General features: G+C 29.1%; 5 protein-coding genes and 1 long non-coding RNA gene across 7 annotated transcripts; 3 read left to right on the top strand and 3 right to left on the bottom strand.

Moving 5' to 3' along the window:
* Positions 1-1517: 1517 nt before the first annotated feature.
* On the bottom strand, positions 1518-6911 carry LOC124430939 (ATP-dependent zinc metalloprotease YME1L). The gene is made up of 12 exons (XM_046978191.1): positions 6477-6911; positions 5894-6022; positions 5361-5786; positions 5048-5279; positions 4820-4914; positions 4475-4718; positions 4256-4388; positions 3928-4165; positions 3565-3807; positions 3313-3459; positions 3078-3224; positions 1518-2992 (listed from the first exon to the last, which is right to left on the bottom strand). Exons 1-12 carry the CDS (start codon positions 6501-6503, stop codon positions 2756-2758), a joined length of 2298 nt encoding a protein of 765 aa, XP_046834147.1. The 5' UTR covers positions 6504-6911; the 3' UTR covers positions 1518-2755.
* A 268-nt stretch (positions 6912-7179) lies between these two features.
* On the top strand, positions 7180-13252 carry LOC124430938 (mediator of RNA polymerase II transcription subunit 16). 2 transcript variants are annotated; one of them, XM_046978188.1, is made up of 15 exons: positions 7180-7364; positions 7530-7607; positions 7726-7872; positions 7952-8150; positions 8248-8494; positions 8581-8736; positions 8804-8973; positions 9056-9383; positions 9476-9683; positions 9794-9968; positions 10049-10195; positions 10282-10492; positions 12519-12628; positions 12744-12889; positions 12982-13252. In XM_046978188.1, coding segments are annotated over exons 1-15 (2448 nt in total). In that variant the 5' UTR covers positions 7180-7362; the 3' UTR covers positions 13106-13252. The 2 variants fall into 2 exon arrangements, with proteins under 2 accessions (XP_046834144.1, XP_046834146.1); XM_046978190.1 differs by lacking the exon at positions 7180-7364 and having other exon boundaries at positions 7387-7607.
* On the top strand, positions 10739-12522 carry LOC124430947. Its single transcript, XM_046978211.1, has one exon. It carries the CDS (start codon positions 10945-10947, stop codon positions 12148-12150), a length of 1206 nt encoding a protein of 401 aa, XP_046834167.1. The 5' UTR covers positions 10739-10944; the 3' UTR covers positions 12151-12522.
* Positions 13253-13445: 193 nt separating the features above from the next.
* Positions 13446-15849, bottom strand: LOC124430987 (thioredoxin-like protein 1). Its single transcript, XM_046978310.1, has 4 exons — positions 15616-15849; positions 15022-15289; positions 14107-14390; positions 13446-14044 (listed from the first exon to the last, which is right to left on the bottom strand). Exons 1-4 carry the CDS (start codon positions 15711-15713, stop codon positions 13831-13833), a joined length of 864 nt encoding a protein of 287 aa, XP_046834266.1. The 5' UTR covers positions 15714-15849; the 3' UTR covers positions 13446-13830.
* Positions 15850-16155: 306 nt separating this feature from the next.
* Positions 16156-18752, bottom strand: LOC124431024 (lipopolysaccharide-induced tumor necrosis factor-alpha factor homolog). The gene is made up of 4 exons (XM_046978384.1): positions 18658-18752; positions 16665-16758; positions 16387-16516; positions 16156-16306 (listed from the first exon to the last, which is right to left on the bottom strand). The coding sequence occupies exons 2-4, from the start codon at positions 16714-16716 to the stop codon at positions 16156-16158; spliced, it is 333 nt and encodes a 110-aa protein (XP_046834340.1). The 5' UTR covers positions 16717-16758; positions 18658-18752.
* Positions 18753-23086: 4334 nt separating this feature from the next.
* LOC124431116 lies at positions 23087-24843 on the top strand. The gene is made up of 3 exons (XR_006943915.1): positions 23087-23153; positions 24289-24492; positions 24740-24843. It is a non-coding gene; the product is annotated as an uncharacterized LOC124431116 (long non-coding RNA).
* The last annotated feature ends 880 nt before the right edge of the window (positions 24844-25723 follow it).

The raw sequence follows: 25723 nt of genomic DNA, 5'->3' as shown, positions 1-25723 counted from the left end.
ACATACATATAAATGTACCGTTGACATTGTTATCTTGCCAGGAGTGATCTATCTGCGTTCTTGCGACAATCGCATTATTTTCACATCAAGATAAATCTAATGATATCATATAAAAATGATCGCGCAGATGAAACGATCTTCAAAAAAATCGGCTTCCTCGATTTCAAGAAGATTCTTTCATTCATCTATATATAAAAGAAAAAAAAAGAAAAAAAAAAGAAAAAAAAAGAAGAAAAAAAGAAAAAAAAAAAGAAAGAAAAAAAGAAGAAATTTCCTTGATCTTTTGTACCGTCGAATGCCAAGCGAATAAAATCAAGCAATCGGAAAGCGGTCTTCCGATTGTATGAGCAAGTATCGCTGGTGGTTCGCTTTTCTTTGTAAATAAAAACTCTTTTTTTTAGAAAACGTTATAAACAAACAAAATCATGATAATGTGTTTATCCTTTTACTCCTACCAAGTAGATGAAATGACGATGACGAATATCATTCGACGTTTTTCAAAGTTATTCGTTACATCGATTAAATGTAATAATATCATGAAAAAAGGAATGAATTTATTTATGAAAAAAAAAAAATGAGAAAAAAACCAAAAAAAAAAAAAAAGAAAAAGAAGATAAAAGAAAACGTAGTTTCTTGTGTGGCTTATGAAACAGGACCATATCCTAATACTAAATCATTCATTGTAAATTTATACGCAATTGCTTTCTCTTATGTCAACTTAGATGCAATGACGGAATTGAATCTTTGTTTTTCTTTGAGAGATTCCTTTACACGTATAATTGTTAAACAATTTATATTGTTAAATAAACGAATTGCAATCTTGAAGATGAAAAAAATTAATGTGAAATAATGGCTGCTTTTGTGAGAGATCATTGTAATTAATAATATAAATCTTTTCTTGATATATTTTATTAATTAAGCTATATATCAAGCGATTACGTTTCTCTTTCTTATTAATGTTTCTTTTTTTTATTTTTTTTTATTTTTCTATTTTTTTTTTTTTTTTTTTTTTTTTTTTTTTTTAATTCAAATCAATTATTGAATTTAGAATGAAAAAAAAACATTAGTATGACGTTTAACCATTTATATCGAAAATATTTTTAAAAATTTGTTCTGTTTCTAAGAAACTTGAGCAATTTTATACTGTACCCTAAGAAACTAGATGATTAACAATATTTATAGTTAATCATCTTCACATTTATGAGTTAGTAAACTGTGATATTTGCGTGAGTGCTTACATATATGTTATTTTGTGTACACATTTATTGTAAATAGTCCTTAATCTATCAGATTTATATTATTTTATTCCACAGTATGTTTGCTCATGCGTGAATGCAGCGTACTTTAAACGAAGCAACTGTAATGACATAGTTGCAACACAAATTGCAATCCAAGTAATTTTCTCAAAATAGTCTTTTCGTTCCATAGTATTAATATAACGTTGAATTATATAGAAATCGTTGTGTAATTGTTCATTACGTTTTCGTGTGATGGTAAACATTAAAATTTATCAAATATAACTTTGTTACGATTTATTAAAAATCGAAGTAGATCTTTATAAAAGACCTGCTAAGCTATTTCTGGAACGAATAGGCTCCAGCAATATAATTATATAATTTGCACAATGTGACAGTGTATTAGATATAGAACTTAGGCAAGATTATAAATCTGTAACATTCACATATATACTGTAGTATCAGAGAATAGGTAGGAGAATATACAAAATATAAGATATATAAATATATATATATATATATATACACATATATATCTATATCTATATATATCTATATATATATATATATATAATTTTGTATAATTTATAATATCTATACGATGGTAAATAAAATGTTAACATTGTATGGCCTAAATATTATTCGTTTCTGTTTGTAAATATAGGTAAGTACATTATGTTCGATATTAATATTACTATTTAAAGGGATATTTTCAAGTGAAGTGTGTGTATGCGAAGTGCAGTAACGTTAAAAATTAAATATTATAGTAAAATTGATTTTATATCTCTGCTGTAATGTTCTAAAAGTACATTCCTTTTATTGTATTAAAGATAGTACAAGACACATTAATAACTTGACACAAAAGCTAAAGCTTACGTTATTAAATCTGATCAAGTTATTGTGTAGATAGACTGAAAGTGACGGATATGTCACATTTATGATAACATAAAAAAGTAGCCATAAATTTCAAATAATACAGCTTCCTATGTTATCAATCATTATGCACCACAATATCCTGTGATTATATGTAATACAATAATTAATATTAGTTATTAGCAATGTAATTAATAAAAGTATAAAATTGACCTTATAATTGGTTCGATATTTTTTTTTGTAATTATATATAAGAATATTGATTCATAAAAGTATATTTGGGAAGATCAGTTTAGTTACTTTTTTTGATATATTAATAATTAAATTTTACTTCGTTTTTTTTTTTATTTTATTTACCAATTATAAAGTTTAAAAAAGAGAATATGAATTAAGCATAATAAAAACCGAAAGCAAGAAAAAAAATCTAACAGAAGATGCATACAAAAGATGCTGTAACGTTGTAAAAGAAATATAAAGCAGATATGATTATTAATTTGATATTAACTTAAAATTTGATTTCATTTTAAATTCGTTTAAAACTATTATTTAACGAAATCGAAAATAGGAATTATATTCACGGGATAATATGGTACATTGCCTAGATCATTTCAATTTAGATAACAAATTATACTTTAGAATATTACTAATTACATCTTATTAGGTACATCTAAAATTCCCTTATTTGTCGTATTAGGTACATTCTTATTAGGTACATCTATAATTGTTGCTTTCTTATTTGAAGTTTCAGTTCTAATTTTTTTTCCATTTAGTATTGCTTTTATCTCATCAGAATCCAATACTTCGTATTCAATTAAAGCATCTCCCAATTGTTTATGTTCCTTAGAATGTAATTTTAATATATTTTTAGCACGTTCATATGATTCCTAAAATAAATTATCAATATATGTATCGGTAAATAAGATATATTTGGTCCATTTTCAAAGAACTGAGATTTTGCTTCGTACCCACCTGTAAAAGTCTTTTTACTTCGTTATCAATCGTTTCTGTAGTACTAGGAGCATAATCAGAATTCTTTTTTGAATCATACAATCTTACTCCAACTTTATCAGACATTCCATAATTTTTTACCATAGTTTCTGCTATTATTGTAGCATTCTATAAAAACAATATATGATTCTTAATAAAATTTGAATAATATTGTCATATGTAAACGCAATATAAATATATAAATCGAATTACGTACTTCAAAATCTGAAGCTGCTCCTGTTGTAATTTTATCAGGTCCAAAAATTAACTCCTCGGCGGCACGTCCTCCCATCAAACAATCCATTTTAGCTAGTAGATGTGATTTGGTTACAAGATAATTATCTTTTTCGGGAATATATGAAGTCTACAATAAAAAAAAAGAAAAAAAAAAAAAAAGTAAATTGCATTATATGTGTATTACTCGTTATTATTTAAGACACGATTATATAAAATTAAGCTCATATATTACATGTCCTAAAGAAGGTCCTCGTGGAATAATTGTAACTTTATGGAGTGGATCTGCATCTTTTGTATATAATCCAACTAATGCATGACCTGCTTCATGATATGCCGTAATACGATTGGTTTCTTCGTCTGGAATTTTAGATTTTCCTTCTGGACCCATAAGAACTTTATCTTTTGCATATTCCAGATGTTTCATGGTTACGTAATCCGAATTAAGCATTGCCGCTTGTAAAGCAGCTTGATTAACCTGTTACATATATAAGATCATCAAAATTAGACTAGAATTGCGATCGGGAGAATTATTGGTGTAAATTCTTGCAAACTCATTGCTAGGTGATATTTATGAAAAATAATAGATTCTAGATACCATATTTTCTAAATCTGCTCCAGTAAAACCAGTCGTGCCTCTTGCTAAATAATCTACGTCAATATCACGAGTCATAATTCTTCCTAAATATAATTCTAAGATTTCCTTACGTCCCATATAATCTGGTATTCGTACATTAACTTCTACATCGAAACGACCAGGTCTCAATAATGCTTTATCTAAATCATCTCGTCTATTTGTAGCACCTAGTACAATAACTCCTTCGTTTCGATGAAATCTGAAGTTATAAAAACAAATTACGAGGTCACATTTTATATTATTTAAAAACAATGCTATATATATAATCATATCACAAAGAGGAATTTACCCATCCATTTCCGAAAGTAATTGATTAATAGTTTGATTTGCATATGGATGCAGAACTGAAGGTGTTCTTGTAGCACCTATAGAATCAATTTCATCTATAAAAATCACACATGGTGCTTTTTCTTTTGCTGTTTCTGTAAAAATACAGTAAATTAAAACTTTGTTATTATGATACTGCAGCTACCATTTAAAAATAGTATTTATTGAATAGATAACATACTGAATAAATCTCTCACTCTACGTGCACCTTGACCTACTAAAATTTCATCAAATTCTGGTCCTGCTGCATGGAAAAATGGTACTCCTGCTTCGCCAGCTACCGCACGAGCTAATATTGTTTTTCCAGTACCAGGTTGACCTACTAATAATACCCCTTTAGGTAATTTTGCCCCTAATGCAGTAAACCTTTCTGGATCTCTAAGAAATTCCACTATATCTTTCAATTCTTGCTTAGCTTCTTCAACCTACAAATTTAAATGAGAAATAATCATGAATAAAATAGTAAAACCAATTTAAAAAGATTATGAATGAATAATTTTTTATAAATAATATTGCAATGTCTCACTCCTTTCACATCATCGAACGTAAAATGAATATCTTCTGGGTCAATTTCACTTTTATTAGTGAATGAAAATCTGAATACATTTCCAAGATTGGCAACTGAAATTAATAAAATAAAATACATTAAACATTTTTTTTTGGAATTATACTTTAGAAATTAAACATTCTATGTATAAACTTCCAATTTGTATTATTATAAGCAATTAAAAATATTATAATCTATTATACATACATGGAAAGCACATAGTTAGAATCAACAATGCTATTGCTAGCCAATTTAAAAATCTTAGCCATCCTTTGCGACTTTTCATTTTAGCTTGTAAGCCTAGAGCATATCCCTCTGCAAACGCAACTTTGGACTTTTTTGTTTCATCTGTAGTATTATTCATATTGGCAAATATTTTTTTCATTAACTCTATGTCTTGTGGTTTAAGATCACTAGGAAACGTTGTTTTATAAGAATCCTAAGTAAATCAAGTTAATACCTTTATCTTCAATAACTTTAATAAAATAATTAATAATATGTAAGTAATACGATATTATACCGAAGCTAGACCAAATGAATCAAACCATTCCTTCAATCTAGTGAACACCGAAGGATTTCTTTTGTATATCACTTTTATATCACGTTCCGTTTTAAAAGAACGTACTTGTACATTGTAATTTGATAACGTTCTGTTACATAAATTATGAAATAGTTTATACTGTTGTTTAGATGATAAATATATTGCAGGTAAGATTATAGATTCTGTAAGTTGTGAACATGGAAAATTTTTTTTATTTTCAGTAAAATTTATTCCAGATATATAAGATGCATTCCATTTGGAATTTATTTTTAAAGATTTCCAAGACGTTTTAAGAAAAATATTATCAAGTATTAGCCATGCATTATCTTTTTTCGTTCCACATATACTTGCTATATTGTGGACATTTAATTTGAGAATTGGCAGATCTATACAATTTTTTGCTACCTATAAATATATAAATGGTTAAAAATAAATAGTATTCTGATATTGGTAAGGCTGAAATTATCAGTTTCAATGATATAAAAATTATAATAATATCTTTAAAAAATTACCTCAGAGAAACTGTCCTGGCAAAAATCTTCATTTTTATGAATGGGTTTGCTTTTTTTATGATCTTTTACTATAAATGGTACAGATCTAGGATTAATGCTTGATGTTAATTGCGTCAGATGGTACAGCACCTATATAAATTATTTATTATTAGAAAATATATAATATCTCACATTAATCGTATTTAGATATATACTAAATATTATAGAATTTCACATTCTATATTCCGTTTAATTAAGATAGTATACAAAATAATTTGTTAAATAATAAAATTTCCTTAACTTAATTATTTTTTGTTATAAAAATTGAAAATTCCTAAGAACATGATAATACTATGAAACTCTTTAGATCAATAAAAAAAAAAAAAAAAAACATAAATATTTTGTAGTTACTTAAAAACAATTTTTTATAAGTTAGGTTATAATATAAAATACATATAAACAACGCTGGAAAAAAGTAAACATTTCAAACATTCAATATTAATTTCTTACAATGTTTTTTTCCTATGGGGACACATAATGAAAAAAAAGAAAATTCGATATAATAAATAAAGAAGTTTCTAACATTCGAATCAAAAATACAAACCTGATTATGTGACTGAAGGGAGATCATTTCCGATTATCTGTTTCTTCAAGATGCGAAATAGTAGAATACACTAAAATTTGTATGGTTGACGTAAACGATAGAAACAGATTAACGTGAAGCATAAATTTAATTATGAAAATAAAATAGACACATGTAAAACCGTGCAATATCAAATAAACTGAAAAAGATCATGGCTTCATTTGATGATGTGAGGATAACGGAAATGAGTGTCTATAGACTAAATTTCCGTGCAATAGTTTCAAATTCACTTGCAATCTTTTGTATGACTATTTTGTGAATTTTACTTTGTACTTTTCGATGTAAACGATGGAAAAAGATGATAGGTGGGGATGGAGGGTTATGAAACGAAGCAATTAATTCCTCGATCGAGATTTTTCGAGAGTTGGAAAACAACGATAAACCCCCGTCTCTCTCTCTATCACTTTCTCTCTCTTTCTCTCTCTCTCTGTTTTTCACTCAAAATTTTCATCATTTAAAACATATAATCTATATTACATAAATATAACTATTGGTTTATATTTATAAATATATTCTATTCTTATGTACAATATATATTTCATTCTTTCATGATACGTCTACTAAAAATCATGTGTTTAAATTTAAATAATATTTTAATTTTTGGACTTTTAATATATTACGCTTTGATTAATGATAAGAATAATGCGGCGCGAAAGAAATTCTTAAGGATAGATAGGACGTAATGTGTATATATAAAATATGAAAAAAAAAAAAAGAAAAAAAATTAAGTTAGATTATTTAAAATAAATTACGATTATGATCCGTTCTTTCATAATATACGCTCAATGGTCGATACACAAGCAGGTGGCATTACGCGCATTATGGGGTTAACGTGACACATCGCTGGATGTACGTATTTATATTATTTTTTAATACGTATTGTATCGACCATTTAGTTAAAAATAATTATGCAACTTAATTTGTTGCACGATAATATATATACTGTTCTACAATTTTATTGTTTGGATATACAATAAATAGAAATAAATAATTACGTATCAGAAACATATTTAGGAACATCATCGGAAAAATGGATCTGCTTTATACTGTCAATAGGAAAGCTTTCTCAAAATCATTTTCAAATCAAGAGAGGTACATTTCATCGATCAATTATTAACTGTTAAATCTATTATTGAAAAAAAAAAGAAAAAAAAAAAAAGAAAAAGCAATAATTTGAAGGTTATTATTTTTATCTAATTTTAATTTTCAGTCTTTATGATGGACAATCATTATGCACATTGTCTTGTCGTAATATTGCGGCATTTACGACAGTTACAGAATTAGAAGACAGTAATGGTAAAACATGGGGTTCGCATGTTTATGTCGTTGATTTAAATATGCCTTGGCACGTTCATAAGTAAATTCAATAAATCATGATATGTCAAGTGATAAATATTACATTTGTATGTTTTTATTCCAAGTGTTTTTTGTTTTAGGGTACTTTCTAGTAAACATTCAATTACAGCATTAGAATGGGATTTACCAGGTGACAAACTTGTGGTAGCTGATTCAGCTGGAAATGTTCAATTGTGGATGTTCAAAGATCATGTTCTTAATGATTGGATGCTAATAGGTTGTACTTGTTTTGTTGGTGAACACATATTAGGTGCAGCTTGGTTTCACAATGGAAAAAAGGTTTGAGAAATAATAAATGATATATATTGATCAGAAAATAATTGCGTGTATTTATTTTATATTTTCATTTTTTTTTTATAAATATACATTTTTACAGACTGGTTTAGTAGCTGAAAAGAAAGATAGTATTCATTATAGTGAAAAATTTAATCATTTACCCTTTGCTCCTTCGGTAAGACAATTCGGAGGTAGAGCAGCTGAAGGTGTATTAGTAGTTTCGACAACAGGAATGGTTGGTGCTGTAATGATTACAAAAGACTTTCAAAATCCTATATGTTCCTCTACCGAAAGCTTAGGCAGTACACGGCATAGAATAACATCTGTTGATCTTTGCTATGGGAAAAGTTTGTATACTCATTTGTATTTTTTTCTGACAATGTTAAGTGGTTGACATATTCTTATTATATATAAAAAATTTATGTTATCATAGATGGACATTTTTTGGTGGCTGTGAGTAGTGGTAGTATTTGCTTACCAATTAGATGTTATAGAGTATTGGTACGTAAAACTGATGAAAAGTGTACAATTACGTCGCAAGCATTACCAAGTTTTTTCTTACAAGATGGAGCTCCAAAAGATAATACTTGTAAGTTTAAAATATTAAAATATTTGCTAATTTATATATTAATTGACTAACAATATCATATATTTAGGTACAAATGTTACACATCTTAAGTTTGTAGTAAGGGAAGATGCAGATTCCTTAGTAGTTGCAGCAAATAGCGAAAATGGTGGTTTTGTAGAAGTTTGGGAATTAAGGGAAAAGTCACAACCCGTTCATAAATTATTTCAACCGAAGTCATTGGAACCATTTAAAACAGTAGTATGTAGATGTGTAAATTTATTTCAATGATTATGAATATTTAAGAAAAAATACGAATTAAAGTAAAAAATGTTTTCTCTAGGTTTGGCAACATCAGTCACAATATCGTTGTCAGTCATCAGTTACAGCAATAACTACAACAAAATTGCCTATTGTTACAACTTTACCTCCACCAAGTTATGTTATAGTAGCTTTAGCAGATTCTTCAATTCATTGTCTCAATCGAGATTGTTTGAAAGAAGTATCGTATTCGTCATTAAAAATGGCATGGAGACAAGATGAACCTAGTAATAAATATTTTAAAAGTTCAATATCTTTAGCTCATATGGACATTTCATGGCTTGGATGCGTTCTTCTAGCATGCGATACTTATGGTAGTTTGTATTTGTACAAACTTTTGCCCGATGGAGGTTCGTTTTTATATATTTATCTTTTAAAAATCTAATTTTTTTTTAAGTATATTATATGAGGATAATTTTTATTGTAATATATATGTTTGCAGGACCATCATTAACATTAGGTTATGCTTGTACATTGCTGGAATATTGCTTAGTTACTGGTTTAGATTGGTTGGATGTACTTTTATGTTTAAGAGCCTCGATGATAGAAACATTATGCGAACGATTAGACGCTTCTTATACAAGGCAAACGCAACCCATACAACAGTACCTTTATGTGCAATTTCTTTGTATCAAAACATCTTTGTACAGGTATATATTAAATAATAAAACATAATAATCTTATCTAATTAAAAATGAATAATCAAATATCTTATGGTAATACAAACAAAAAATTAATTTTATCAATATTTGTTTACTAGAATGTTAGTATCAGGTCAAAACAAAGCAGCTGATTTATCCTCTTTACTTATGATACATTCAGTGGCAACAGCTTTTAAATCATTGTTAAGGCCGTCGGATTTAATATCTCATGACAAGGGACCTGCTGAAAGTTTAGCAGCGGTTATTACAGAACCTATTAGTGACGTCGATAAGGTAAAGTATATTGTCTTATATATTAAATTCATAACTTTTTCATAATATGTAAATTAATAAGATCTATTTCGTTATTTCAGGTACTTTTACATCTTGATCCAAAGGAATTTACAGTTGAACCAAGTACATTACAGTCATTACAGCAATTGATTCAGTGGGTTGCAGATTTAGCATTAAATCTTCTAGCACGACTTCCCGAGCAACGAATGCAAATGAAAAGTGGTGGTGTTAGTATTTACAATATCATATACTTTTATTATTTACTTTAAAAGTTCTTCTGTAGAGTATAATTTTATGTTGTGCTTTTATACAGTATGAATTACTCAAAGATCATAAGGCACTTAATACAGTAAGAGAACTCCTTGTCATCATACGAATTTGGGGTCTGCTTCGTCCATCATGTTTACCTGTTTTCCTACGTAGTGCTGATAATCTTGATGTATTGGCATTATTATTTCGATTATTATCCAAACTTGTTCAACCTAATGGTGAAACACAACAACAAATAGATGATGGTTTAATAGGTAAGTTTTCTTTTGTGCAAATGATTTTAATTATATAAAAAAATTGAATTAGGTATATTAAGTATCTTGAATATCGTGCCATAATTAAGAAAATATTTATATATATATATATATATATATATATATATATATATATATATATATATATATATATATACATGGATTGCCACTCTATTTCTTATCAAATATATGTTAGCCTGTAGGAAGTAAGATAAAAATACCACTTCCTTTGGTTTATTTAGATATGGCCTGAGGAACAATTCCTTGATTTAGTGCTTGTAAATTCAAGCGATCATATAATATATATAAATATCAATTAGTTATAGGGTTTCTGTATAATTGTTAAAATAGTGTGGTGTATTTGTGAATTAGTAATTAAATTTTAAAATTCATAAAGAATTTCATACAAAAGAAACTTCAAGGAATATGTGTTTATAATTTGATGAGACATAATGACTAACAAGCTTGCTTTTAAACATAAAAATTCAATGGCTTTAAACGAAAAAAAAATTATATCACAAGAAAGTGGATCAAAAAGTTCTCATTTATATTCTAAGCCATTTAGAATACCAACTTTTTTAATTATTACATGTTGCATTTTTTTGGGATATTGGTTTATCATGTGCCCATTAATATGGGCATTATTATGCCACTCATCTTTTATTACTCATGCTTGGCCTAAATTCTGGTCCATTATATTTTGGATAATAGCATTAATAATTTGGATTTTTATTATGATATTTTTAATAAGTATTTGGAAATGCATAAAAGGTAAACATAATATTAATGTAAAAAAAAGATCATATGGATCAGAAAGCACAAATTATCCTCCACAATCATTAGGAGAAGATATTCAACCAATGATAGCTAAGGATAAAAGCAATGATAAAACATCAATTGATTTTGATTTATCATCAAAAGATTATGATAAGAAAAGTATAAATAATTCCAAAGCAACTGACAATACAATCCAGAAAAATTCAAAAAGAAAACGTGATCTTCCACCTTTAGTAATCCACAGAAAAATGTCAAAAAACGATATTGAAAATGTTAATATAGTAACTACAGAAAAATCACAAAAAAAAGATGATGAAGAATTACAAATTGAGGATATACAAGAGACTAATGTTAACAGAAATTCTATAAAGAATTATTTGAAATTAGTAACAGTCACTCCATCGGAAGAAAATAAAAATATTATATCACCAAAAACACCAATGTCTCCAAGAGATTTATTTTTTATTGATTTGATAAGAGAGGCAGAAAAAGCCGAGAAAAATAAAGAAAGTGAAAAAGAAGATTTAAGTAAAAGTCGTTGGTTTCTTCCAGAGCATACAATACCATCAATTATAGATTCTATTGATAGTAAAACAAATAATTCTGATAATAAAAATAGTAAAAAGGATGATTCTGATAAAGATAATAAAGATGATGAAAAGCAAGTTGAGAGAGAATTGAATTATTTTATTGCAGATATAGAAAGTCCGAAAAATGAGAAAACTGAAATATTTATAGAAATTAATAAAACTTTAGAAACTGATAGCAAAAAAGAATCTATAGATCTTTGTACAGTTAAAATAAATGAAAACAATCCTATACTTGCATTTGAAAATAAATTTGCAGAGAAAGATGGTTTAAAAGAAAATAGAGATATGTAAAATGTAGATTTATTTATTTGTAGATTTTTATTTTTAGTTTTATAATCAAAATTAAATTTATTATAATTATTTAGAATATGTAAACATGCAAAGAACATAATAAAGTAATTAATTGAGTGATTCCAAGTGATATATATATATATATATATCATATGTGAATATATATATATATGTATTTTGGATTTTTTATAAGCCGATCCTTGTGTAAAGCTATGATTTACAAAAGCATATTTAAAAATATTAATTTACTCTAAATATTAACTTAATGTGACTATTTAAATAATCATACACAAGTAAATAATGTTGATCTAATAGATATAAGTAAGTTTGAATTAACAATATGGTGTCAGCATTCTCTTTTATTTCAGATGATTGTTGTCTGCTACCAAATCAAATAATGATACCTCAGTTACATCAAGGCAGTAGTATTACTGCTTTAACGTCACCAGTACTTTTCTATCAAAGTCTTCCTTTACAAGTAATTAAAAAACTTTTTTCTTTTTGTATATATCCGCACAAGCGCGCGCACGCACACACATACACACACACATTTTTTTATTAATATTTAAATAATTTTATAATGTTGAATTTAGTTGGAATATGGTATAGAACCCGAACAATTATTATTTACACCTGAATTAAATCCAGTGGAAGGCTGTATGCATAGTGGACAGGTAGTAGACACCATTCGACATTTATATCTTGGAAAACAACCACTTCTTGTTAAACAATGCACAAGGTATTCAGTAAAGTTGTATATGCAACTTTAATACATATACAATATATAAAATATATGTATACGTATGTACATATTTTATATAATGTTTTTAGATGTGGTGGAAAAGTTCAAGTTCAGAATATGACAAGGACAGCTGCTATCAGAGCATGGGATCAAAGATGGACGCGTGCTTGTCGATGTGGAGGATTTTGGAGAATCCATAAAACTTGTCTATAGACATTTATAAGAATTATACATTTTTTTAAATGTCTTTTTTGTAATATAGTAGCTGTATTAAGGTTTTCTACATTCTATGTCAAATTAAAACACATTTTTATATTGTAATTATTATGCCAAAAAATAAATCAATAGTATTATCTTTAATTTTTATAAATCATACAGAATTAAAATATTTTTAATTATTTGATTTAATGGAGTAACTTTTAAATAATGTTTGTTTTTTTACTTGTATAAAATTATAAATACAAATGCATTCATTTTATTTTTTGTTTTTAGTATAGGCTGACCATGGCCAAATATAATAAAGCAAAATTAAACAAAGAAGATATACACAAACACAGATATAAGTTATAGTTTTATTTCTTCATTATAAAGAACAATTATGTTCTCCATAAATAATAGTAAGATAAAATTTTTGAAATCATATTACAAAGTAATTTTATATCACTAAGGAAATATGAATTAGGCTAGATCCTGTTATAAGGTTTATATATCTCATTATGAAATCTTATACAGTATTTCATTCGTAAGTTTGTAACAATATATAATTAACAAAATATAAAAAACAATACACAAATCCTTTTTTTATCAGCACTCATGTGAATCATAATATTTAACCATAAATTCATGTTCTAACATTTATTATCTTTATGTAGCCATGGTCAATTATTATTTAGATTATAATTATTTCTCTTTTTTACTTCTGTTGTTTTAAATATATTTCAATGACTTTCTCCTTTTCTACCAGTAACTCTTTTGAATTCACCCATATTGGTTGTTGAGATTGGCGATCCAAATATAATCAACTGATCAATTCTAGTAGTGTCAGTACCAGCTTGATTGTTTTTGATAAAGATTTGAAGATTTTGTACATTTTGAAATTTCACATAACGCAAGGGAATAGGATTTCCTTCTTCGATATCTTTGGGCAATAATCTGCATAAAAATTTAATGTATGCATCCATATGAATACACGGTAAAATATAATAAATACTTACGTAAGATCTTGAACACTAGTATTGGAATCTGCCATATCAAAATCTATAGTTCTAGGTTGATTAATGAAGAGTTTAATACTCTTTGGTCCAGAATCTGTTGGTGCTTTGATTTTTAGGGAATGTACTTTAACAGCTTGGGTAAAAGTAATGGATAATATTAATTGTTCATCGCAATCACTCTCTAGATATCCATCATCAGTTGTTAGGCACTGCACGAAGTTGTGGTCATCCGATTCATTTAAACATTCACACTGTGTTTTTGCAATGAACGTGTTTAAATCCATCTGTAAAGCAAACAATTTTTGTCAAATGTCATTAAAGGGATTGCATAAGAATTAGAAATTATTTGGTATAATGTTATTTAAAATTAAATTTTATTATATTAATGTTGTATAAAATAAGTAAAATTGTATTATACTTAAGTTTACTTTCATGAAATTTTCGTCAATTATATCGTAAGAAATTTACATTTCGTCATTATTCAAAATTCATTTGGTTTGTTTTATAAAAAAAAAAAAAAAAAAAAAAAAAAAAAATAAAAAAAAAAAAAATAAAAAAAAATAAAAAAAAATAAAAATAAAAATAAAAATAAAAATAAAAATAAAAAACATAATAAGACAAATATTAATTTCTTCATTTTAATTAATAGGTAATATTATATATTCAACTTTTAACTGAATGTAATATTCAAGGAAGAGTAAAAAATTATGAACACTTTCACTTATTAAAACCATATTTGTTTGAGAGCTAACAGACAACTTGACAATTTTTCTTTTCATTAAGATAATATTAAAAATTCATTGAAAGAAGGTTACAACTTTTTTATGCTTATTGTTGATACTTATTCCAGTATAAATAAATTGAAGCAAGAAATATCATTCCAAAAATATAATAGATATTATAATTATCCCGTACATGTCCAGTAACTGAACCCTCAGTATCTTCAGTATCACCATTGCCATAATATTGTTGTATTTTTGATTCAAGTCCAGCTGGATCTGCTCCTTGGCAAAAACCCAATTTTGTTCGGTTGCGATAGAAAATAAAAGTAGGCATTACACTGACGCCTTGAATGGCTGCAACTTCTGAACATTTATCTACATCTACTTTAAGAAATATCGCATTAGGATATTTTAAAGAGAATTGCTCAAATACTGGTGCAATTCTTTGGCATGGTCCGCACCTATAGATAATAAACATCAATTTGAATTCATATGATACTTGTTTAAATAGAAAAAAAAAAAAAGAAAAAAATATATATATATATTAACATTTTTTTTAATATTCTCGATCTTTCGATATATATATATATATACATATATATTGAAACAATTGCAAATGAGAGAAATTTTCTGGCTATGAATAAAATACAAGAAATTTTGTTAAAATTAAATTTAAATATTAATTTATAATATACACGTAGGTAATTTTATTATTATAATTAAGATATTAAAATATTAACAAAGAAATGTACGGTTAACAAGAAATCATAACCTCTAAAGAACTTACCACGAAGCTGTAAAGTCTACAACGACCAATTTTGAACCCATATTAGCCATTTCCGCATAAAATTGATTTTCATTCTCAATTACACGTATTGTTCCCATTTTTCTTTTTTTCCTTTTTCAAATGATTTTTTATAACATTAATAAATGAGAAAACCGCAAAAGTACGGATTCAAATTATCGAATGACTGGCAGTTTCAGGGTCTTCTTACACCGATCTACAGAGGTGGATTTACTAACGTCGCTTTGTACAATTTATATTTCAAGCAAAAGAATTTTCGAATTATCATTCGAGTATTTTCGTTTAAACTGCATTATCCAATAATGATATATAGACAATGTTTTTATTATCGGTTATCGTTAGTACGATTTCTATATTACCGACTCTATAGTAATAAAATATTTTTTTCAACATTAGAGAATATTATCTATAGAAATTACATATTACACATTATATGTATATATGTATATACATGCGTATATAAATATATATAATTTTTAACAAAAGATTTATATGTCGGTAAATTTTAGTTTTTTTTTTTTTTTAAAGATTATTGTCGGCTGATTTCTTTGTTTTCAATCGTTCAAGGAAATTTCTGCTATTAGAAAATTTAGTCCCTAAATAAATTTTACATCTTGGACAACTGTGAACGGTATCTTTGAAAGCGATCAAGTAATACGGCAAGAAGCACATACTGTAACAAACGAAGAAAAATCACAATAAATTATCACTACAGAAATTGTAAAGATTTTAAATATCAAATAAATATCTTACCACACTGGTAGTAAAGAAGTAGCTATCAAATGTGTCATGCAAGTGTTGTAATGTTTTACATCGGTTTCAATGTAATTCAAACAATTTGGACACGTTGTTTTCGCCGAATGCTTCTCAAAATGAGTATGTTCTATAAGATCAATATATACAAAAAATCACGATGAATTTTTTACGTGCAAAAACGAAACCAACCAAACATCGATCTATTCCTTTTAATTCGTTTACCGCGCCATTTTCGTTCAGGATAGTTAAATATTTTTTTCAAAAATTTCCTGTACCTAATTTTTTTTTCTCTTTCTTTATTAGTCTCGGCGGATGGTATATCCGCATAGAAGGACATCCTCTGACGAATTAGGCCACTCGAGAAAACGTCTGTAAAAAGTGAAGAAATTGATCATAGGCCTGGCAAACGTTAATTATCCAAAAATTCTGATAACAACAATCCGACTCGATAAATTGTCAACTTTATTTTTAAAGCTAGACGATTTTTTTTTTTACATCTCTTTCTCTTTCATTTTCTCTCTCTCTCACTCTCTCTCATATTTTTAAATTTGATTAAACAATGATTTTGATAAAACCCACGTAAAGTGCGATATCGAGATGTAGACGGGATTTCGTTCTGTTCCATTATTTTCGATTGTTTAAATAGATCGGTTAATATAAGTTTGAAAAAAAGGTTTGAAAAATTTCGTGCTTGACAAAAATTGTGCTAACCTCTTCAAAAATAAGATGGGAAAGAAACAAATAAAAGAAGGATAAATGAGTCTTCCCGTTTTTTTTTTTAGCTATTCGAGATTCGAAAGAAAGAGAGAAGAGTGATATATAGATAGATAGAGAAAGAGAGAGAGAGAGAGAGAGAGAGAGAGAGAGAGAGAGAGAGAGAGAGAGAGAGAGAGAGAGAGAGAGAGTTAAAAAAAGTAGTAGAAGCAGGGAATTAATTTTGATTAGTTTATTTCAGGTAAAAATTAATCGGCTACTCGCTATATCGTTTAGCTACGAAATAATATTTGAACAACGTATATATATCTCATGAAATGTGCATATTATAGGCGACATTTTTCCTTGAGGTTGTTTATAAAGATTTTGTCGTTGTATTTGTAGGAAAAAGAAAAAAAAAATTCATGAAGACCAATCATGAACGATTAACGAAACTCATGAAACACGGAAACTATAGCGAAGTAGTTGCAGCAGATATCGAGTAGATATGTACGAGGATGGTGATGGGGGGTAAAAGCTGAGAGGAAGACAAAGAAAGAGAGAGAGAGAGAGACAGAGAGAGAGAGAGAGAGAGAGAGAGAGAGAGAGAGAGAAGAGATGAGAAGAGAAGAGAAGAGAAGAGAAGAGAAGGGCAGAGAAGCATTGTCTGGGGAACGTGAACACTATTTGCTAGCAAAGTAGATTAGGTTGCTATTGATAGAGAGAGAGAGAGAGAGAGAGAGAGAGGAAGAGGAAGAGGAAGAGAAGGAAGTAAAGGTAAAGGTAGGAAGGACAAGTGTGTGTATATGTGTGTGTATGTGCGCTCGCGTGCGAAAGAGAGAGAGAGAGAGAGAGAGAGAGAGAGAGAGAGAACTGTTGTGTTCTACGCGAGAGAAGGGCCAATATAGACGGCTGGGAGATGGGATATAGCAATAGAGTTTCGCTTACGACATATAACCGCGTTAGACGATGCTCTTTGTTGTATCAGTGCGCAATTGCCTTAAGTTCTGATCTTGTCCGATATTGATGTTCGAGAGGCCGGGGCAACCCCGATGGGCTACTAAGAGTTCTATTCTCCTTCTATCGCTTCTCGATCGAGTCCGACCACTTTAGGATCTTGGGAAGCCCGTGTTCCCGTCTATACCTCTCTTTCTCTTTAACCTTTACTTTTTTATTCCTTCTTCCTCTTTACCTTTTTTATCTTCCCTAAATTCGCCTCAAATTCAATTTGACGCGGACGAGATTTCCAGATATTTCTTTCTCTCTTTCACTTCTCTTTTGAAAGCTCGTTGAACTTATAAAGATATTATTCGAGAAGTATTTGAGAAAGAGAGAATGGAAGATAGATAGATAGATAGATAGAGAGAGAGAGAGAGAGAGAGAGAGAGAGAGAGAGAGAAAGCGCTGATGAATATTATAAAAAAATCGAATGAAAAAATTAACAAACGTCGAGGGGGTATTATTTTCGATCGATTAAATACATTGACCTTCTCGAGATAAAGATCGGTCTAAGCTAAGACCGTGAAGGTAAAGATCTTCGAGAGAATTAAGATAGAAACCAACAGGTTTACTTACCTTTCTCGTTCTCGTGCAATAACAGTCAAAGGGATGATCGAACCGGGACGCTTTGTAATATCATTGATCTCCAATGGAAGGAGCTTACCTTTGCTCCGTTAGCACATATAGATAAACGAAGGAAATTCGTAGGAGAAGAGATCCTTCCTTTATTGCTTTATGTAGAGTTACATATATAGAACAAGTCGTTTGATTTGTAACGTTCATAATCTATGATAATGAAAAGATCAGTGTTAACACTTTCGTAAGTGTCGTTAAAAATTCGCTCATTATACTAATTAAGAATGATCTTGAAGATATTCGAGTGACAGTCTTTTCATTTCCACGAATTCTTTTTCCGATATTCTTGAAGATTGATTTTTAACGAGTTACGTGACTCATCCCTTATGTATACGCACGTGCACTTTTCTCAAGGTTACTCTCTCTCTTTCTCTCTTTCTCTGTCCTTCTCTCTCTTTCTTTCTATTTTTCTTTCTCTCTAATTCACAATCCTCAACCGTCTATCTCAGGTGGTTATCTCATATTTCGAGTAGATCCGGTTGGTCCGATAGAGGATAAATCGGAATATTGGAAGCATAATAGAGGGTTTAATTAGGTGTCATTGGAACGGCATCCGTATTATCCGTATATCCGATATTCGACCATTTTCTTCTTCTCTCTGTTCCATTGTTGGTTATAGGAAAGGAGCGAGATGAAAGACAAAGTCCTTGGCGATTCTCAAATACCGTGCGCGTGCACGGTTTCGAAGTTTCTAGTAAAATTGGAACAACGAGAGAAAACGTCCCTTGCCCGTTATGTTTCTGGCCGTCGAAATGAGAATTTCAATGTACTCATCTACGTATCGCATACAACGCGATAATTATTCGTACTTGAAATAGAATTAGTACGGTAGAATCTCGACTATTCGTAGCCGTGTGTTACGTTGACTTTAACATTCTCTGCGAATTACGGGTCTCGAATGTCACTGCTGAGAGAGATGGGGAACGATGCACTTTAATGCTCTCGAGTTTAGAACGTATCACAATGTTTCGTCGAGAAGTTCACAACATTAAACTGTCTCTGCGTATACCTGTACGTATATAATAATAATAATTATTATTATTAATATTATTATTATTAATATTATTATTATTAATATTATTATTATTATTATTATTATTATTATTATGGATACGGTCAAACTTATTGCTCTAACGATAGGTATATCAATAATTTCTCTTTATCGCGAATGCAATAATGAAAATTCTAATGAGAGATCGTCGTGCAGCAGTCTTTCTTGCCATTTTTTAGAAATGCATGTATTCATTTTCCAACTTCCAGCCGACGGGTTTACGCGGTGAGAGAACTTCTGTAGTATGAAAGAAGGAAGATAAAGATAAAAGAGAGAGAGAGAGAGAAAGAGAGAGAGAGAGAGAGAAAGAGCGAACGCGTGCGTGGAAAGCAAGATTGAATTTTTCGCCATTTCGCTGTTGGGAAGGAAAAGAAAAAAAAAACCTTTTCTTTCTTTCTCGTTCGTTCGCGAAGCGTAGAAAAGATAATTGCATACCGGCGTCGAATAACGAAAGTGTAAACAACACTTCTCGTCTTAGCTTCGTATCCTTTGGGATAATAAAAAGAAGATGACGACAAATATATAATGTAGAAGATACACCCCCACGGAGACTGATTATCTGTTCCTTTTCTTTTCTTTTCTTTTCTTTTCTTGCTTTATCTTTTTTTGTTTTATTTTTATTATATCTTATATCATACAAAAGGGACGTTTCGCTTGGGGGTTAAGAAAATGATACAAAATGCTTTTCACGTAGGTAGAATCTAATAATACGAAATAAAATGAAAAAAAAAAAAGAAAAATATATATCATCGTACACGTTTCAAAAGTTTCTTATTAATTTGAATAACTTTTCATCGAAATATTTTTCCTGATAACGTGTGAATGAAAAGATTTAGAGGTAGTTGAAGGTGGTACTTGAAAATACGAGACGCTATCCACTTGAAAGGAATTTAAATGGATAAAACACATTGATATCCTATGCGTTAATGACTTCCCATATAATTCTTTGTGTCAATCATGTCTGTAAATCAGTCTGCACTAGCACGTCAGAACGTTATTCATTTGAGGGATGAATTTTTCGAGAATTTCCACGAGGGGCAAGCTCGTTTTATAAAAAAGAATCGGCAAGGTCTTCTTTCTCGAGCAACGAAAAGGCTTCGACGTTAATTCACGGGAATGTTGGAGAGAAGGATTGGAAGGCAAATCGGAAAAATAATCCTCTTACTTGCACGATTATTTAAAAAAATGTGGTAACGTCGGGAATGGCTGAGAGGTACTATACGAGATTCAAGTCTTTTTCTTTTCCTTTCTCTCTCTCTCTCTCTCTCTCTCTCTCTCTCTTTCTCTCTTTTCAGCACTTTCAACATACATATGTATACATACAAAGAGTAAACGAGAAATAGCCTGCAGCAGCACAAAAGAGAAAGAGAGAGAGAGAGAAAGAGAGAGAAAGAGAGAGAGAGAGAAAGAGAGAGAAAGAGAGAGAGAGAGAGAGAGAGTGACCCGTTGCTAAACAAACATGAACAAACCACGTTGTTTTACGTGCCATCGGCAATTCGCGGTTGAAACGCACTAACTTACACTTACACGCAGTCTCTCTTTCTCTCTCTCTCTCTCTCTCTCTCTCTCTCTCTCTCTCTCTCTCATTCTCTTGCCACGCCTGTAATTTAGTAATGAATACGTACGCGCACGTGAAGTGGTACCTGCTGATATGTAGGTACGTAACATCTGGCGGCCTATGAAACGCAGGGCCGAGCAGTCTGCAGCTGAACGTTACGACCGGCAAGAGTTATGAGCCTCGACTCAATCTCCGGCTGCTTTCCAGCCTTCCCAGTCCTTCCCTGTTCCTTCCATCCACCATCACCTCCACCTCCGTTTCGCCGTTTTGATATAATTGCGATATACTGAAATACCTTGTATCCTCATTGAGTAACGTTGGAAATATATATAAATCCACCCTTTCGTGAATTGACGGATCATGACGGAACCAGTATATTACTTATTTTCTTCCCGTTCGATTGAAATTACGAGGGAGTTAAATATATACATACGCATTTGGTATTGCTTTGGAAATAAACAAGAACGAGAAAGAGAAAGAGAGAAATAGTCGTAACGAGCTAGAATAAAGGTATCCAACTGAGCCGTTGAAAGAATATTGGCTTATTAAGAAAAATATTATTTTCTTTCTACGTTCGTTACTCGTCGACGTCGAGTCCTAACGAAATCAGAGTCAAACGTAATAGCTACGTTCTTATTACCGTTCCTTTTTTTTTAGAAAAGAATAGTCATTTATCCGATCTCTTCATTAAGGATATCTGTGAGTTTAACTGTGTCAGGTTACAAACGGTAATTTCTTGATTATTGAAAAATCAGTCAACGGTAAGTGGAAAAACATTGAACATGGACAATTTTCTATCCTCATTTTATTTCTTAATGTAATTTCTTAATGAACTGTGGAATGAGAAAATTTTATTTTTTATTATTACGACTAATTCGAATCTCATTTTGACCAATTATCCAAGTTACAGTCGTTCAAATAAGCAAGAGAATAAGCATTTGTGTGTGTCTATGTATATTTACATGATAACTTTTAATATTATTTAAATAGAATGTAATTCAAATGCATTAATATAATATTTATTTATTTTCATAGTTTGAACTAATAAACAATTTATTTTAATGAGTTTTCAGCTCATATATATATATATATATAATATTTTTATATTTATATTTATATTTATATTTATATTTTGAAATATTTATATTTTGAAATAGATCGTGAAGATATTTTGAAATATTGAAATATCGAAAAAACAGGCATTTCGAAATTGGCGCTTAATGAAGATGCGGCAAGATCGTCAACTATTTGATAAAATCATGTTAATTCATTTCTAGTTAATACAGATTTAATGTCATTTTCATAATTGGAGGTAATTAGTGATCTCTTTCTAACGCACATCTTCTTCTAGTAAATCAATTGATTCTAGAATGCGTGATTTTCATGAACTGGTATTCGCAAATTATATCGATATCGCGTTAGACAAATATTTTCGAAAATAAAAGTTACATCCGTATATTAAGTCTCCCTTTAAATTATTTTACTAGAAATTTTATATATATATATATATATATATATATATATATATATATATATACATATATATATATATTGTATATCGTCCATTAGTGATTCATTTCTATGTTTTGAAACAATAAACTGTTTATTTTTATGGTTTTTGAGTTCGTATATCATATTTTTACAAACTTTATATTTTCGAGTAATAAATCGTAAAAATAGATACTTGGAAATATCGAAATATTAGTCATATTGAAAGTGGCGCTCCACGTAGGAGCGGAAGGATTGTAAACTATATGATGAACGTATAGAAGATCAGTTAATATTTTCCTACCTGTCCCAAAATTAATATCTTTTTCTTAATTGCATGTAAGTAGTAGTTTTTATTCTATTGTACATCTTTTAATACATCAATCGATTATCGAATGCGTGATTTCCACGTACTAATATTCGCAAATTATATCGATATTGCGTTAGAAAAATGTTCGCGATAATAAAAGTAACATATATTACGCATATTATATCTCTGTTTATATTATTTTTCTAAATTTAATTTATATATATTTTTATATTTATATCATATATTAGTGATGCATTTCGATAGTTTTAAACAATAAACTGTTTATTTTGATATTTTTTGAGCTCGCATATCGTATTTTTACAATTTCCATATTTTCGAGGAATAAATCGAAAATTTACTAGGTTGCCATATGCAAAATGATGCTTCCATGTATGCTCGGTGAGATTCGGTCACTCTCGGCTGGATTCGTTACGGCTCGGCAATTCAGTCGCCATTGTGATCGTGAAATAGACGTAATATCTATACATCGTCATCATAATTAGTAGGTAATTAGTTTATTTTTCACTGACGTACACCTTATTCTGTTATATTAATCGATTATTAAATATATTATTTCTACGAAGTAATGTTCGTAAATTGTGACAGTGTCGTATTCGACGTATAATCAATAAATAAAATCGACACGTCTGTACCTTGCCGCAGATATGAAGCGGCATGAACGTTTTCGAACTTTCAGGACATATTTTCATTATATCGTTGCTTTTCTCACGTTGCGAGGATACTTATATTAATCATTGTTAATTAATTAATTGTTATCGATCGAATTTCTTCTCATATTTATATAGCATATATATATATATATATATATATATATATATATATATGCTATATGTGTACATAGAGAGAGAGAGGGAGAGAGAAAGAAAGAGAGAGATCGAGCGAATAGTGAAATGAGAGAGAGAGAGAGAAAGAAAAGGAGAAAAAAAAGATGCCCTAAAAATATGTGTATATATATATATATATATATATATATATATATATATATAGAGAGAGAGAGAGAGAGAGAGAGAGAGAGAGAGGAAAATAAAAAAAGTAAATGGATGTATAATTCATTTATATTCATATTTCATAAACCAACAATTTTATTTGGAACATAAATATATACATATGTAATAACAATCTTGTTTTTATTTTATTTTACAGATTATCATTGGCAACTTGCACGAGGCATTATTATATGAATCGATTTTTTCGTGTGATGCGATAAAAGAAGTATCATATAGTGGAGACAGGATTTGTTTGATAAACTAAATATTTACGCGTTTCGCGATTTATATTGACTTTTGAAGAACGTTATTTGTATGAGTGTGCGTAAAAGCAGTTGTCCTCAATAATTCTTTGTATAAGGTTACTTTTTCTTCTTTTTTTTACAGTTGCACAGATTGCTAATATAATATATATATATATATATATATATATATATATATATATATATATATGTAATTAACATAAGATTTTAAATATTTTAAATTTAGTATTCGTTCCGTCACAATCGTTAGAGATTAGAGAATCGGTGAGCTTTCTTAGCGAATGTTTTTCTTTATTATTATTTTATCGATTCTATCGTGAATTAAAAATGGGTGAATCATGGAAGATCGTCGATGAGATAATACGCAATCTTCAATGGATCAATATATCACAATTTCGACCTAGAGCACCGACGAGTATTTTTTCGTGCCATCATAAAACTTTTCAAGTAGCAAGTAAGTAAATAACACAAATTAAATCTTTCCAATACTTATCGTATAATTTAATAACATTTTTCATTTATAATCAAATAGTACGAGAGATACGTTTTGATATCGAAGAAAATTAGAAATTAAAAAAAAAAAAGAAGAAAGAAAAAGGAAAAGATCATTTTTAGATAGAATGACCTCTGGTTATCAAGAGCGGCTTATCTCATGGTAGTATCGACTAACAAAGACCTGCCGTGCTCGTATTACCGCACCCAAAATGGGTCTTCTAATCGCAACGTGATTACTCATCGGAAATTGCAACATTGGATGTTACCATATTTTTCTTTTTTTCCTTTCTTTTTTATCTTTTTTTTCTTTTTTTTTTTTTTTTTTTTTTTTTTTTTTTTTTGGAAAAATGATTTAAACGAAAATAAGCTTCGAAAATGGGATTAGTTTTTACGTATTGTCCGAGAGAGTTCATTCGTTGATATCGATTAATAAGAAAATTTTGATTTGTTTTTCACCGCGAAAATGGATCTCACTTGTAACGAATGATTATTCTGTTTCTTAAGATGATCAGCCGCGCCTGATCGAGACGAGGACGAAAGCTCATTGAAAATCGTAAGAGTACGAGAGGCAAAAACCACGATGTCCTTTTGACTCGCTTTCGTCGAGAATTCTCTCAGAATATTCACATCGCTCGACGAGCAGTTTTTTTTTTTAATACAACCGAGCACGGCGTATCTCAACGCGCGAAGCCGATGGCAATTTAAATTCCTTTGCACGTATAGGTAACGCAAATTTTCCCGATGCTTCTTTACGTTATTTCTGTTTCTTTTTTTCTTTCTTCTTTTTTTTCCTCTCTCTTTTTTGCATCTTCTTAGTTTTTTTCCTCTTTCTTT

Source organism: Vespa crabro, chromosome 20 (genome assembly GCF_910589235.1).
Source record: "Vespa crabro chromosome 20, iyVesCrab1.2, whole genome shotgun sequence".
NCBI classification, from domain to species: domain Eukaryota; kingdom Metazoa; phylum Arthropoda; class Insecta; order Hymenoptera; family Vespidae; genus Vespa; species Vespa crabro.
Note: the sequence above shows the minus strand (reverse complement) of the source record. Positions and strands in the feature narration are given on the sequence as shown.